Raw genomic sequence first — 16523 nt, forward strand, 5'->3', positions numbered from 1 at the left:
TAAATGAAAAAACAGTTGGCAAAATATACACATATAAAAAAGAGCAAAAAGAAAATTGATATAAATAAGGTACGAATTTGCAAGATTTTATCTTAAGCGATTGTTATTTGATTTTAAATTAATAAGATAATAAAAGAACAAGAAAATAGATGACTTAACCAGCGACACGAATATGTATTTTTGATCCATTGACGCCACTTAGTAGATAATAGGCATTCAAATGTTTATAGTGCTATTGCAATAAGAGTATCATTACTTTTGACGGAAATTTTGTTGACAAAACAAAATGCTTGCTACTATCCCCGGAATTTTTCACATCATACAACATGAGTGTATAAAAAACTAATATATAACACGTTCCTAATGGCCATTATGAAAGAGAAACAGCTCGTACAGAACATTTGTCTCTATAGAATTTCTACGTGTTTGTAATGGAAAGCATAGATTACCTTATGCATAGTGTGCAATTGAAAGAGCGACAAAAATTCTCTCCTCATACATGAGGGCCTGATGCAAATTTAACACACTTTTGAGATATTTCAGAAATATGAGTACAAATACTATAATATATAAGTGATGACTATAAAAGAAAAAGAAAAAAAAACAATGCTTTTGTTTATAATTTTTGTTTTTATTAAAATAGTTTGGTAATGAAAACTATAGCAAATATGCTATCGTTGTTAATTCGTTTTTTTTTTTTTTATAACATATTTTTCGGATAAAAATTATCAAACAATCCTTTAGAGGAAACAAAGATAGTAAACGTTACATTCCTAACCTCTAGTGAACGTATAAAAAAACAACTGAGACTTATGGGCATAGATCGTCTTGATAAATATTTGACATAAGATTATGAATAGAAAAAGTTTTAAAATATATTCTCTTGTGAATCATTCACTGCTGTAACTGTAAATAGGCAATGGGTAGATGGATGATGATGAAGAACATATCTGGTATGTGTTTCTAGTGACGATATGAAAATATTCCCAATATTTTCCAAGATATTTTCTTAATCTTGAACTCATCAATGATTATTAATATGTAAATAAATAAAGCTGCCAATGCTGACATAATAAAATATGTCCTTCCCAAGCTTAAATCAGTATCTTGTTGTTCCGTATATGTATGAAATAATCCTTTGTCTACAGGGATTGACACAAAAATCCAATTTGGTTATAAATGATTTTTAAAAATTTTATTTCCTTAAACATTATCAATATTTTTATCAAATGTTTGAACACACACACGTGTACGTACAATTCACGAGAAATTTTACAAGACATATACGTACATATCTTATTATCGTATGTGTTTACGTCTTATATTTATTTGAATATACATATACTATGTAAATGTTTATTATTTATTTATTTCCATCGATTCGTGAGTGAAAATCAAAATTGAATTTCCATTTCACTTATATTTTTCTTGCAGTTCCTGCGCGTCTAATCTGGGCAGCAATAGGAAAAAGTGTCGACTTACCTTGCGATCTTACACCACCGGCGCCACACGATTCGGTCAAACTTTTGTTATGGTTCAAAGATATGACTGGTATTCCTCTCTACAGGTGATCATTTCTTTTAATGAGATTATCAATAATTGGAAACAAGTAAAAAAATTATATTCGACCGTGAGCGAATCTTTTACCCCTTCACCATTATTTTAAAATCGGATGAAAAAAAGAAAAAGAATTGAATTTCACATACACTAACATTTAGTGGGCACGGTTAATTTTGATATACTATAATATTGGATAGGCAGTTTTTCCCATTTTTGTACAGACACTACAGGGTCGTCAATGAAACAATTTTGTGCCTTTTACTGCTATAGTTTATGAGAAATGAGAAAAAAATCAAATTTTTATTTCTTTTGAAAAACTGAAGTGTTCTCAGTTTCCGTCGTACTGTGAGCGAGTCCTTCGACCGATTTTCAATAACAACCTGTCTGCAAGAACTTGCAATATTTCCGCCAAGTTTGAATTCGGCAGCTCCGTTTTCGCAAAATGGTTGCAACACACGCGAGAAAAATGTTTACAACAGACACTGCACAAACAGACAGAATTTGATGCTGATCAAGAATATATATCTACTTGGTGTGGTCTCTGCAGCTACCTGCTGGGTGAAGCAAATGTTTTAACGAAACAAATACACTGCTCATCTTTCAGTGATAGCTATAGAAGCCATTTTTACAAAAGTCAGGAACCGTTTAGTATTACAACCCACAGCCCCGTTATCGTTAGCATTTTGCAATTAAATTCATCTATTTTTATTTTCTGGATCAGCATAAAGTTATAAATCGATTCAAGCATGTCCGTCGGTGTATCTGTCTGCCTGTATAGTGTCTGTTGTAAACATTATCCTGACCGCAAAAATGGAGCTACCGACTTCAAATTTAGCAGAAACATTGGAAGTTCTTGCACGCTGTTTGGTGTTGAAAACGGGCTAAATCGGTTGAAGGACACATCCATAGCACCACGTACACTGAAGACACCTCTGTTTTTCAGAAGAATGTTTTTTGCTCATTACTCATAAACTATATCAGATAAGTCTATAATAATTTGAACGCATATTCTATAGACGATATCGTAGCACACGTACAAAAAGTGGAAAAAATTGGCCACGCCTACCCTGTATTATAAATTATAAAAATTTAATTTTTTTTTTCACTACCTTTATAAAGCACAGAAACTGTATAAATTCTTGCCAAGCTTCACATTTGGAATGCATCTACACATGCCCTTCTGTTCGTCTGTCCATCCACCTGACTGCGTAGTTGTGTAGTATTTGTGCTAAACATTTTCTCGCTAGGAAAAGTAAAGATATCGCCTACAGAGCAGATGCAAAAGCGTCTGAAAGTGACTTAAAAGTTTTCTAAGAACTCGTCTGCATCTCCCGCATGCCTGTGCGACAAAAGCTTTTATATTGAAAATAAAAAAAATCAGCCACGCCCACTTCACATTATACATCATAAAAATTTAGTTAGTAGGAAATTTTCTTAGGATAACGTTGATGGGTATAAAAGATTCGTCCACAACCGAACATAATTTTTTCATTTGTTTTGTTTGAAATTGTGCTTCCAATAATCATACACGTTTAGATATAACCATTTTCGGCTAAAATAGAATATATTTTTCGTAAGTCGTCGTTAGCATTTATGAGTTTTAGCAATAGTTTAAAGAAAAAAATTGAAAGGAATCCAAAGAAAGTTGAAAACTGCAGATTTTGAAAGCTTGCAAGGAAATGTATTAACGGCTTCTGAATGAAATATTATAGGACAAATAGTACTGCTTATTGCCTAATGCTTTAACAGGGACTTCTTGAAATTCTAAGGAAGTTGTTGAAGCAAAACCTTGCAAGGTCGATTGTCATGTAGTTTACCTCGCCTCACGCAAATTTTTGTCTTTTTTATCACAAAATATCAAGTTTGGGACGTTGAAGCTGCTTTCTATGGCAAAGGATCCGGAATGTAAGCCTAACTTTTTTGCGAGCACCTTTCTATGAGAAGGTGGTCCGGAAATGGTCTCATTTCATCCAAACTTTCTACATATATTGAGCACTTCGGAAACTAAAAAAACTCATTTTTGCGATAAAGTATTAAAATTGGAAATTTTATATATATAAATTTTTTTGTATATTAATCGTAAGAGTGATCCTCCAATCCTAAGATATCGCCTAAGCCTTTTGCTATGGTGTAATAAATGGTGGGCCTCTTTCAGTTCCTTTTGGGCGTGACAAACATAAGCACACTTATAACACTAATAAAGACATAAGGTTTAATTAATTACAGTACAAAATAAAAAAGAGTAAAATGCGAATATCCATTGGGTGTATTAATAAATCAGTAGATGACATATAAACATTAATTCAAACTACAAGTTCATAGTCGACAATGAAATAAATACATTCTCTTGCAGTAAAAGTCATCCACAGTTACTTCAGAAATTAGGAAACTACTTAATAAACATCTTCTTTAGAAAGTAAATGATCATCCAAACATGAAACTCGCTTCAGTTTAGTTCTTTAATAATAAAAACACATATTCATAAAAGCCTAAAAGTATACCGCTGTTTATGTCATCGCACATTGTAAAGTACGCAAGCTCATCTCAACATTAACTTTTGATTTTTTCTTTTAGTTTGGATTCGCGAGCAGGAAACATCAAGTTGGCTCCGCATGCGGCAATAGCTAGCGACTTGGGGCAACGATTATTCTTTTCAATTGGAGATAATCCCAAGGACTCAAGATTACAAATACGAGACGTTAAATCCACTGATGGCGGGATATATCGTTGTAGAGTTGACTTTTTTAATTATCCAACACGTAATTATAGGATTAATTTAACATTAGTTGGTAAGTGTTAACATTAAAAGTTAAGAACAACTTTTGCCTTTTTTTATATCCTGCACACACTCCCTCATACTGAGATTAATAACAATGAAAACGAAGGGAAAAAATGAATTCGTCTCTTACAAAGTTCTACTTGTTCCTCGAATGTATACGTAAAACACATAAATATTTTCGGCAAAGCAAATGTAACATGCCCATAAAATTCCGGGAAATCCGTTCAACGAAAAGTTCTGGTTTAACGGACGGACAGATAAACAAACGAACACAACTAATATAGCGCGAGTGTCTAAGATTTCACTGATATTTTATGACACCTCTGATGTGTTTTTCTAAACCTTATAATCTTTTAAAAGATTAAGTATATTATCAGAATATAAAAACAAAATTTACATAAAGAATGCCTTAGAATTGCATTATTAACAATATTTTATATAGGTCCTCCAGAAGAACCACGAATTTTTGATGCACAAGGCAAGGAAATATCTCAGATGGCCGGACCATTTCGTGAAGGCTATGAATTATTTTTATGTTGTCAAGTTAAAGGCGGTAAGTTGATGAATAGCATAAAAATATATAAATATATATGTATATAAATTATATTTTAATAATATATTGATTCTACTTAGGACGTCCTCCTCCAAAGGTTACTTGGTGGAAAGAAGAAAATGAACTTTTAGGAACTAGTCATACATCTATAGAAGAAGGAGTTACAGTCATAGTTAATCAATTACTGATCAGTGCAATATCACGTGAATATTTTGGTTCGAAAATTCAATGTCGTGCTCAAGGAATAAAATTAATAGATCCAGTCATAAAAGAAGTGATGGTACAAATACATTGTTAGTAATAAATGATGAACTTTTGACTGTTATATGCGTTTATAATATATATTTCATTACACGTTTGCAGTAAAGCCGGTGCAAGTAAAAATTGTTACCCCGAATGAGTTACTTACCGCTGGACATCCCACGCCATTACGTTGTGAGTCATGGGGATCATACCCAGCAGCGAAAATTACTTGGCTTCTTGACGGAGAACCGATTAGAAATGCAGAAATTACATCTCACAGCGATAGAGAGGTAAAATAAAAGCTTCATATGATTTGCGCGAAGAGGAAAATATTTTAATGCAAAATGTAAAAATATACTCGTATTACAGAAAAGCAATGCTGCATTTGGAATGAATTTGAATTATTTTGCTTTGGCACAATTATCAACCTTTAACGCGAATTTTCAGCAGATATTCTAAAAAATGAAAAAATTAAGACAATTTTTAATTTCTTAATTGTTCTCGTACTGGCTCTCGTTTCTGATAACTCTACTGTACCTAAAAAATAAGCTTTGTCCGCTATTCGTATAAATTGTAAACGCAGATTTGACGGCTCGGCTTGTCATACTACTCACAAAATTCATATAATTGGCAGATTCAAGTTATCGCAAATTTCACATTTTTTTACATTTCATTTCTTTAAATCTCAAAATAACTGATTAGTTATACGACACATAATAAAAGACATTCCGCCTGGACCTACTACCGGAAGATCAGGTACACCCACGTCGCAATGCTTAGAAGCAAGCTCCAGAGGCTTTGTAAAGTATTCATTTTCTTTATAAGAATTAATGTCTGCGAATGATCTGTCAGTGCGAAAAGTTAGGCACGCTCATTCGATATTAAAGGGCATTGAAATTTCAGGTTTTCTTTTTTGAAAGACAAGGATTGTTACAAAATCCGGCCTCAGACGTTTTTTTAGCCGTTTATAATCAACTGGAATCAATTTGTACATAATGAGCTTAATTAAAGTTTGCCATCTTTACAGGATTTAAATGTTACGACCAGCATATTAACCTTAAAGGTAACATCTGAAAATAATAATGCTGAGCTGACATGTCGCTCGTCAAATCCTTGGTTTTCCGGAAGCATAGTCGAGGACAAACGCGTAATACGTGTAGCATGTAAGTACAAATGTCTTTTCTAGAAACGCATTCCTTTTCTTTTCTGAAATTTTTCCATGTGAAATCGTAGAGTTCATTAAGATCGCCTAAAAAATGACTTGTTCTTACAGATCCTCCCACTGTTTCGGTGCATTTAGCAAATGAAGATCCGACCAGAATAATACTCAGAGCCGAAGGACAAAATGTTACGTTAAAGTGCCGTGCGGACGCTAGACCGCCCGTTACATCATACTCATGGTTTAAAAACGTAAGATTAACTTATTATTTATTTATGCCATGGCTTTTAAAAAGCAAGATAATACAAAAAAAAATTATAATCTTTCTATCTATCTATTTTTTTCCAATTTACTTATATTCTAATATAGGGTATGCGTATGTCTGGAGAAAGTAACGATATATTACATTTAACACAATTGGAACGCGAAAGTGCTGGTGCATACGCCTGCGGAGCAATAAATACAGAAGGCGAAACACGTAGTTCTAGTATAAGCCTAAAAGTTCAGTGTAAGTTTTTATTGGTATAAATTCGTGGACCGATTATTGAAAAAAAAAATGACCAATGATATGTTAATGAAGTATTAGTGAAGATGAGACCATTGAGAGGAAAGTCTTCAATTTCGTAAGTCAGGTATTTCTTTCCAACCGCCAAACATCCGATTACGATAGAATGAAACCAGCAGATCCCTGTGTAGGAGCAAATGTTGTAGATATTGGCTTTTATGGCTTGCTACGAAAAAACACGACGAAAGGAAGAAAACATAATCTTAACAGTTAGATGCTTAGAAATCCTAATGTGCTGACACAGATGTCCGGAAAGAATTATTAGGAAACAGAACGAAGTGATTGATGACCTTGTTTCTAATGCGTAGTGGAATCTATATGATGAACGATTAGAAGGTTTTTAAACTTGTGTTTGATTTCAGTAATTATATGATATATGGACAAACAGAACTTAAGAAAACACCCAAACCATAATGACACATAATACCGGAAGCGTTTCACTAAAACAGATTTATACCACTGTTGGTAAGGGGGATGGATAATCAAAGGCAATCGCTTTCATATTTTGATAAATTTATTTTAATTTTCTTAATTTTGAATCTTTCTTTTCAAGATTTATGAGATCAGTTATGGCTTAATAGCTAGCAATAGTTTATATGTTTTTTCCTGATTCCTAATGGTGCACTCAACGCAATGATATTTAACTTTATGCTTCACAAAAAATGATTGTATATATACATAAAACTACTGTAAAACTAAAGATACTCATCTGAAACATGTTCGTTTTGCGAGAAATTAAAATTTAGTTTCTATGCCATGAAAGACAGTAATAAAAAATGGACGAACAATTAAAGCACAAAAGAACTAACGGTCATTCGATGCCCTTAAGGTAAGCGTGTGTGGCTACTGACAATCCGGAAAAACAAAATGTAGAAAGAACTTTTTGATATAATATGAAAGCATTCATAAAAGCAAATTTCCAACACAAATTTTTTTGTTACATTCTATTGACGTTTAAGCTAAAAAAGGGATCACGAAATGACCTCAATGTAACAAAAGGGCTAATATACATTATACCGGATGTTTGAATTAATTTCATTCGTTTTAATGTTTTTTGTTTTCTCTCTAAATCACGTATGCGAAACCCTTGTTACACAACTCCATCGCATCCATTTGAAAGTAGCATAGTAGCAGTAAGTTTTACCTTCTGTAAGTGCTAGCTGTCTTTAAATGTTATTAGTAAATCTTTTTTCTAGGCCATCAAGAAAACATTTGATTTCTAAATTCGCGTAAAAGTCAAGTTACCACAGAAGGAGATCGAAAGGTTAGCACTATTATGAATAACGAGCAAAATCGCTTTATCATAATGCTTGTCTTTCAAGCGAAAAAAAAAACTATGATGAATTGAAATGATCGTTATATCGAATGTTTACTAATTACATCTATTGAATAAGCCCTCGCTGGTTTCCAAGAATTGCTGTAACCGAAGCTTTAAGGTAGTGACTAAAACTGTGCCCTTTCCATTTGAGCGGTTTTAGCAGTAGAGAATGGTGAGAACGCGACATCTCCTGCCCCCTCGGCGGGGACCGAATCTCGCGTACCCACACGTTTTTCGCATTCTACTCTTCAAGTTCTTTTATTTGATACCCATATCGCTGGTATTATCAAGAATAAATTAATCGCGGTGTCTACCAACTTTTAGGCAGATAATATATCTTCACTTTGTCTTGTTTGCCTTATGATAAATAAGTATAAGACGTCAAAAAAGTAAAAAAAATTAAATTTGATTATTAGTAACTTTGTGCGGACACGGCCGATTGGTTCCACTTATGGACCTAGAGAGTGAAGTGGCCCGTAAAGCTAATGCGAAAAGTTTCAGCTTCCTAACTTTAATAATTTCCGAGAAACGAGCAAAAATTCAAAAATTTAATAAAGGAAAAAACGGGTTGCGCTCAGTCTACGCTCCTCTGCGCGCTTCCGCTGTGACCACTTTGGTCCATTTTCAATAAGAACCTGCGTACAGAAACTTCCAATGTTTCTACCAAATATGAAGTCGATATCATTTTTGCGACCAGGAGAGTGCCAACAGCACGCACCACACAGATCGACGGACATGGCTAAATCAAGTCAAATCAAGATTTCATGCTGATCAAGAATATATATACTTTCTAGAGTCTCTGAAAGTTGCTTTTTGGGTGTTACATATATTTTGCGAAAAAACAGAATGACTATACTCCCATCTTACAGTGGTGGGTATAAAAATGACCAGGAACTTATTGACACACGTAACTGTATTGAAGATTTATCTGAGAAAATGATTTACATACATTCCAGATTCACCACGGTGTAAACCCGGCACTGAACAAACGTCGGTCGGTGCAGTTAATATGCAATCCATACCGATCAGATGTGAAGTAGAAGCGGATCCCTTCGAATCTGTAAAATTTAGCTGGACATACAACAATACCCGCAATGTTTCGCCGGTAATGATTTAGCTTAAATAGATTTATATGTAAATGGATTTACATCTATATGTATATAGTATTGAAAATTGAATCTGTACTATGTGTATTTTAGGTGCTAAATTCCAGAATACAATCGAAAGGCTTAGTAAGCACTGTGACGTATTTGCCTCAGACTGATTCTGAACTTATAACGTTAGCGTGTTGGGCTAGCAACGTCGTTGGCAGGCAAGCCGCACCGTGCTTGATACATATACTATCCGCAAGTAAGGACCATCATTTCTCTAAACGAAATGAACGTATTAACACTGTATGATATCTTTTAGATCCTCCCGAAAGTCCAAAAGCATGCGAAGTACGTAATGATACGATATTGGAAGTGGTGTGTATTGCGGGAAACGATGGCGGTCTGTCACAGTATTTTGTCTTAGAAGTAATTGGCGGAGATTTCTTGGAAAATACTGATATTTTAGCAAGCATCAATGATGTGGTTGGTAGCGCAGATAGCGAAGTATCGACCATGAATGATCAGGTAATAAAAATGAGAATTTTTATATGGCATGTCAACTTAAATTATTTAATTTCAATTATTTACTTTAATTCGTCTAAATTATAGACGAAATTCTCTTTTTATTGCAAATATCTTTTTATAATCGTCTTTTATGACACCATAATAATGAATAATTTGATATTTAGGCAACAACTGCACCTCTATTTCGTTTGCAAGAATCGAATCCGATCTTCCGTTTAAACAATTTGGAACCGGGCAGGGAATATCAATTCTTAGTATATGCCGTAAATGCAAAGGGACGTAGCGATCCGCCAGCAATTATTGAAAAAATTCGCGTGACCACACAATCGAGATTGTACGGTAAGTAAATTAATCCGAGACTTACCCACATATTGTTTTTTCTATTAAGGATCTACTTTGCCGAACTTTGTGACATTTCCCGCCTTTTTTTCACAACAAAAAATATACGTCGAAAATTATTTTTCCATGACTAATCCATTATTTTAGATAAACGAACAAAAAAAAATTACGACGGCTTACTTCCACTGCCAACATTTCCGTTAGCCTTTCCCTGAAAGTGTGACCGATGTTTTTTTGCGGAGTCTCATTATAAAGTATCCTAACAAATCGAAATTTTTTTCTGGGCTCTGCATTATCCATTCACTTTTAAATTTGGTTGTTAAAAAAACCAAGGTCATCAAAAAGTAAGACTGAACGAAACGGACGGAAAGACTTTATATCAGTTTTTGTTATTCATTCATTTATTTTTGATCAGAACTAAACTGATAGATAAATATAAAACTTTTTTCAGATGATTTCTTCTTATCGGAAGATCCAACGCCTGCTGGGACCACTCACCAAATTAGCAGCAACATTGGACTAATTGCCAATGATATTGGTGCTACGTTATCAGTTACACATGAAAAACAGTCAACTTTGCTCATTTTAGTAATTATTGTCGCTATAAGCACAACAATAGTAACGGCAATTATTGTCGCGGGAGTCGTTGTAGTTTGTAAAAACCGACCACGACCTCCAGAACCTCAAGACGTGAGAAAAAATATGAGGTAAGTGTAAGCAATGATGTGAACCAAATTTTTAGTACGCGTAAAGCCTCCTTAAAAGATATGCTAAATACCTAGCACTTTATGCGACAATAGCAATAATTCTAGCTAAGAGCTACCTAAAGTATTTTCTCATAGAAAATGCCCATTATTTAATTATCGAGACCGATATGACCTCCGTTTTTGTTTTTTAATTTTCAATTCATTTTAAATGTGCTTTATTTTTGAATCGGAAGATCGAGCAAAGAACATCGAAACAAGGAAACCTAGTTTCTTATATGATTTGTCTTTCTTCTTATATGATTTTTAAAAAAAGTAGTAAACTTATCTGATCGGTGCAGAAGGATTTCAAAAAAGTAACAATTATACTTGAGATTACCTGCGCTTACTTTCCGATATTATAGAAAAAATTTTGAAATAGTTTGAACCATTGGTGTATAATAAACGCTTGATTACGTCTTGATTGGAATATATGCTAGTCTAAGATCTCGTGCAAATTATGTATTTGATTTTTTAAATTCATTCCCCCTTCTATAATCCAATTCATCTATGATAACAGTAAATTAAATTTGTCAAAATATAACCAACATCCTCCACGACTTCAAAAGCAAAAGCTGCTTTTGCCGAAAACTAGGAATTGATGGATGAAAAATGACCAATTTTGCGAAAGCGCTTCCAACAAGATCTCCTCCCCATTCAGCAAGCATTCTCGTGAAAATCAAGCCCGCATATGGCGGCAGGGTCTGACTTCTCCTCATTTACGATGAAAATGTTTAATGATATTTAATGGTCGGCCATGTATGACTATAAAGTTGTTAAGTTAGGTGCAGTTATGGTATCAATACGAACAGAAATTAAATTGTTCCAGTACTTCAAAATGATCCAGAATATAGGATTTCTGAGATATGTGATTGTCTCAATCAGAACGAGAAAGTTACCATGCTCTTTGGTCATGAACATGAAAAAAGAAGGGAAAATATTTATTCTAATTGTAATATTTCTCTATTCTTATGTGTTAGTTTATCAATTATATAGTTTCAATTTTGAGTTCTATTAAGTAATCACTTTTAAGTTGAGAAATAGATCTCAATACATTGGCTGGTACATTTAAGATATCTTAAAATTAAAGCATTCCGTCTTAAGTTGCCTTTACTCATAAAAAGGTACGGATTATGAACGCAAATTATTTGAAAGCATACTATATAAGTCTACAGCTGATCAATTTAGGCTATAATCACGCAAGCTGACCTTTTTATAGATTTTGGAGATTTTAAAAATTAAAAAAGCACATTTTTCTTTTAATGATTATTGCATTCTTCTAAATCATATGAAATTACATATACATTATTATAGGAGTTGTGACGGCAATTACTTATTGAACACTTTTCTAATTGTAATTATTGTTATATGTATATACTTGGATGTTGGTCTCCAGATTTCCGTTTACGCCGTTTTGTGACAACTAATGAACACTTGATATGCTTTAAATTTTTTTCATTCCAGGCCAGTTCGAAATGATGTTCCTTCAATGTATATAGAAGAAGATGAAGTTAATGACGATGAAATAATAAGTAACACCTGTTCTGCTAATATACATTCTCGGTTAGCTTCTTCAACTTTAGACTCACGTCGAAACGTGGCTGCTTTTAGTAATCCGCATCAGTACTATGTTTCAGACGGTTTCGTTCAATATGCACAGCCTAGTCTAAATGGTATATCACATTCTTTCTTTTAGTAGTTCTTGTTATACTTGCACCCACAACAACTTACCTGTCATGTCACCTCTCACCGGATCCTATTTTCAGTATCCTATTTTCATATTTGCGCGTTTAACATATCACATATCATATTTCGCCCCCTTATTCGTTACATTCTTTCAAGTCGTCCAAGATATAGTCAGCGAACCTCATTTTCAGCAACTTTGATCACATCATATATCATACGAGGCCATCTTATTGCGAATACACGGCAAACACACATCACACACACATCATTCTTTCAAGATGTCCGAAACACAGTCATATAGGATATTACGGTGCTACCGTAATGTAAGCTTCGAAAAACACACATTTTTGAGAAGAAAAAGAAGATGAAAAAGAGCTGACTATGAAAAAGTTTTTATCCGATTATAAAGCCATCTTTACAAAGAACTCTTCTTGCCGTTAGTGAAACTGTAGCAAAGCATATTTGCAGGCGGTAATAACACTTCTGTTTGCCATTTTTGCCCCTTTCAAAAGTCATATCTTACAAGCAAAAGCATTAGACAGTTCGTAAATACTCGTGAGTAAGAGTAGAAATTTCAAAGCTCACAAAGTCCCTTTTAGGGAGCGGAAAGACCCGTTTAGGAAACAAACATTCTATAACGACTTTATATATGACTTGGTAATGTGAACATTGAAATACGGAAAATCTACCCAAAAAGACTTTAAAGCGTCTTTGTTGTCCCTAATGCTCTACTCTGACCTAATTTACCCGAAAAATAAGCTTTCTACCTATACTAAGGCACGAAATATTCCTTATATCAACATTTGCATGCAAAGAGAAATTTGTTAAAAGTCAAATTGACATTTTTTTAAAGATTTATGCAGTTTCCTAACTATTTACTAATTTATTGTAGATCCAGATTTAATACTGCCGCGTGGGGAATTGGAATTTACGACACTGGACCCAAGGTAAAGTTGCAATCACTTACAAGTGAATTGATGAATTATATCAGTTTGTATTTATTATTGTGCAAATAATTTCTTTTTATATTGATACACACATACAAAAATTATGTAAATGAATTTTCGATACTAGTATATAATCACAATAAGTTTAAGACTTTTCCACAAATCAAAAACTAGCCTAAAACATATGTAGGTAGACGAAAAAATATGTCTGTATAGTCATTTTAAACTGTTGTTGTAAATCGCCGACATTTTTCACCAGAATGCTTCAGTAAGCTGAGCTAATTTTCTTTTTCTTTTCTTGATACCTATCACCGATACTTTTATATTGAAATTGGAAAAAATGCTTAATTATCTCTTTGTTTACTAAGCTGGTAGACCGATTGAAACAACTCTGATCTGAATATTTATGCATTTGTAGGAATTATTGAGAATTTTTCAAAAATCTTTTAATCGCTCTGGTTGATGATTTCATTTATAAGACTTTGCCGCAATCTTCTTTGATATGTGCAAAGGAAACAAGAGAATCAAGAAACATCTTCTAACTGACTGATATTTTGCTAGAAGACCAAAGGCACTGCCTTCTGCCATCTTTATTTATCATGATTTCTAGGAACGCAGGCAGCTCTCTTTGTTTGCCTATAAAGCTTAACATCACCTATCTTTAGATTATTCTTACCATGCTTTAGATTTTTCTTCACTTATTGAGCCCTGATAAATATCTACAATAAAATCTTCATATCGACGTTCAGAAGCACCTGAAAATCATCTAGCTTCCTCTTTCTTCAGGTAATGAAATTTCTCGATTATTGAATTGAAACATTTGCGTCGATTTCCGAATTTTTTCGTGCAATTCATTTAAGAGCAATAAGTATTGAATTTGAAAATTAAATGGATCAGGTTTATATGAGGAGAGACGGATAAAGTAAATGGAAAGTAATGCATTTTTCTGCCTTCAGGGTGGTGGGTATAAGAAAAAGAAAAAAATATTTTAAAAATGTTACAAAATTCATGTTAATATAAAAACTTAATGCTAGGTTATAATCAATAGTTTTTAAAATGTTGAAAATACAGTTAACAATACGTACATACAAAGCATTAAATTTAACAAATCAAATAAAAATTCCAATAAATATCTGTTCTATTAGAATTAAAAAGAAAATGTAAATAAACAAAAACCAAAGTATGTTCAAAGCGATTCTATTGTTTATAAATATTAAGTTTTCTCTTAAGTTGTAAATATCGAATTTATGAAATTTATAAAATTTAAAATAGTCAATATTGAAATATAAACCTCGAATGCCGAGCTAGACTTTACTTGACGGTGGAAGATCTTATATAAAAATTCGCACAAATTATCTGAATTTGATTCAGTTATAAATAATAGTCTGATGAAAAATGCCGAGAATTTTTTAACTAAACAGTCCTCCTAAATTTTTTATATCATGAGATATCGCACATACAGGTCCGCAATGCTAACCCAACATAATTTTTTTTGTTGATTTTATGTTCGTTTTAAGTGAATTTGCTTCTTTCTTTGTTTTTATGGGGAGAGAAAGGAACTGAAGGATAAGAGTGAGAAGAAATAATTGGTGGCTTCCAGTCATATAAGTATATGTGATAAAGGAAGAATCTTGGATTGGCATATATTCCAAAAATGATGACGGATAAAATATGATAGAGCACAGCTTATGGACTATTATACCAAAAATCGAACCTGGATCTCTTACGTATGTACCGAATGTCCTATCCACTAAACTATATGTCAAAAGTTTGTAACTTTTCGTCGGTGTTTCAAAGAACTTTGGGGAATTTTAGTATCTTACACGGGTTGCTTCAAAATTTGGATTGCTACATTAAGTTGGGAAAATACCACAACAAAAAAATTCATAAAGAAATGATAAAAAAGGGGACATATTGAACGCTTCTAATGGCTATATTTTTAAATCCTCCATACACTTATAACTCTTAAGAGCTGTAAATCGACTTTTGGTGAAAGTTAGAAATATTGAAAGCTGGGAGTGATAATTGGATTAAACGGAATCTTGCAGTATATTATAAATCACGGTTTTTTCTTATAATCCGATAAGATCTATCCAGTCTAGAGAGTATCTTTTGACTATAATACTATTTGTGCTTACAATTCTGCGACAATTCTGGTTACTCATTGCTTTTAACATTGAAGCATTGCGCTTTGATCTTCTCGATCTACGTAAAAACACTGATCCCTAACGCTTTCGATGTAGTTTGCAGCCATTAGTATTTGATAAATTAATTATATTTTTTATTATTTATTTATTTATCCATTTTTTTTAATTATTAGGTTAACCGCAATTCTCTCCCTTTTTTTTAATTTATCCATATTTTTTAAAGTTACATGTAGTATGAATATCAATTTTAATTCTCCAATTAGTCGCCTAATCCATTATAACAAATGAGTTTCCGAAATAATAAGAAAATTGTAAAGCGTAAAGTTTAAGCACTTTTTAAGAACATCTCATCGAAAGTGTACTAAAGTCGAAAAAGCAGAAAAATTACATACAAACTTCCCGTGGGTAAAAGCAAAGCTTATGATTTCCCTTAACCGGGTCTCGTCAAAAAAAATTCCGGGTCTTTTCTTAACACATTTTGTAGTGGTCCCTGCTCAATATACACAATATAATCGGGCATTCTAAAATTATTCATCTCATCGAAAGTATATTAAAGTCCAAAAAATCCAAAAACCGAGAAACATTACATACGAACTTCCTATAAATAAAAGCGAAGCTTATTATTTCCTTTAACCGGGTCTAGTCAAGAAAATTCCTGGCCTCTTCTTAACACATTTTGTAGTCGCCCCTGCTCAATATATACAATATAATCGGGCATTCTAAAATTATTCTTGTACATACACATTTACAAAATATTGTTCAACTTTAGACTAAATAACTATTAATAGACGAAACGTTAATCAATTTTATTTGAAATATTCAATTATTTCCTGTAGAGTCAAGACGTGAAATATGTGCTTTATATTTA

At 33.0% G+C, this 16523-nt stretch overlaps 1 protein-coding gene across 2 annotated transcripts in view; it reads left to right on the forward strand.

The window, feature by feature from the left end:
* Positions 1-14670, forward strand: part of LOC119640857 (neural cell adhesion molecule 1) — a 34640-nt gene extending 19970 nt beyond the window's left edge. For both annotated transcript variants that reach the window (XM_038039132.1, XM_038039131.1), the window contains exons 3-17: positions 1435-1567; positions 4135-4349; positions 4782-4892; positions 4973-5185; positions 5256-5425; positions 6163-6298; positions 6409-6545; positions 6664-6802; positions 9134-9282; positions 9377-9527; positions 9588-9793; positions 9958-10132; positions 10584-10839; positions 12340-12548; positions 13454-14670. In XM_038039132.1, the coding sequence (XP_037895060.1) occupies positions 1435-1567; positions 4135-4349; positions 4782-4892; positions 4973-5185; positions 5256-5425; positions 6163-6298; positions 6409-6545; positions 6664-6802; positions 9134-9282; positions 9377-9527; positions 9588-9793; positions 9958-10132; positions 10584-10839; positions 12340-12548; positions 13454-13512 (2459 nt within the window). In that variant the 3' untranslated portion in view covers positions 13513-14670. The remainder of the gene's footprint in view (positions 1-1434; positions 1568-4134; positions 4350-4781; positions 4893-4972; positions 5186-5255; positions 5426-6162; positions 6299-6408; positions 6546-6663; positions 6803-9133; positions 9283-9376; positions 9528-9587; positions 9794-9957; positions 10133-10583; positions 10840-12339; positions 12549-13453) is intronic.
* Positions 14671-16523: the final 1853 nt, after the last annotated feature.

The sequence above is a fragment of the Glossina fuscipes genome, unplaced genomic scaffold (assembly GCF_014805625.2).
Source record: "Glossina fuscipes isolate IAEA_lab_2018 unplaced genomic scaffold, Yale_Gfus_2 128, whole genome shotgun sequence".
NCBI classification, from domain to species: domain Eukaryota; kingdom Metazoa; phylum Arthropoda; class Insecta; order Diptera; family Glossinidae; genus Glossina; species Glossina fuscipes.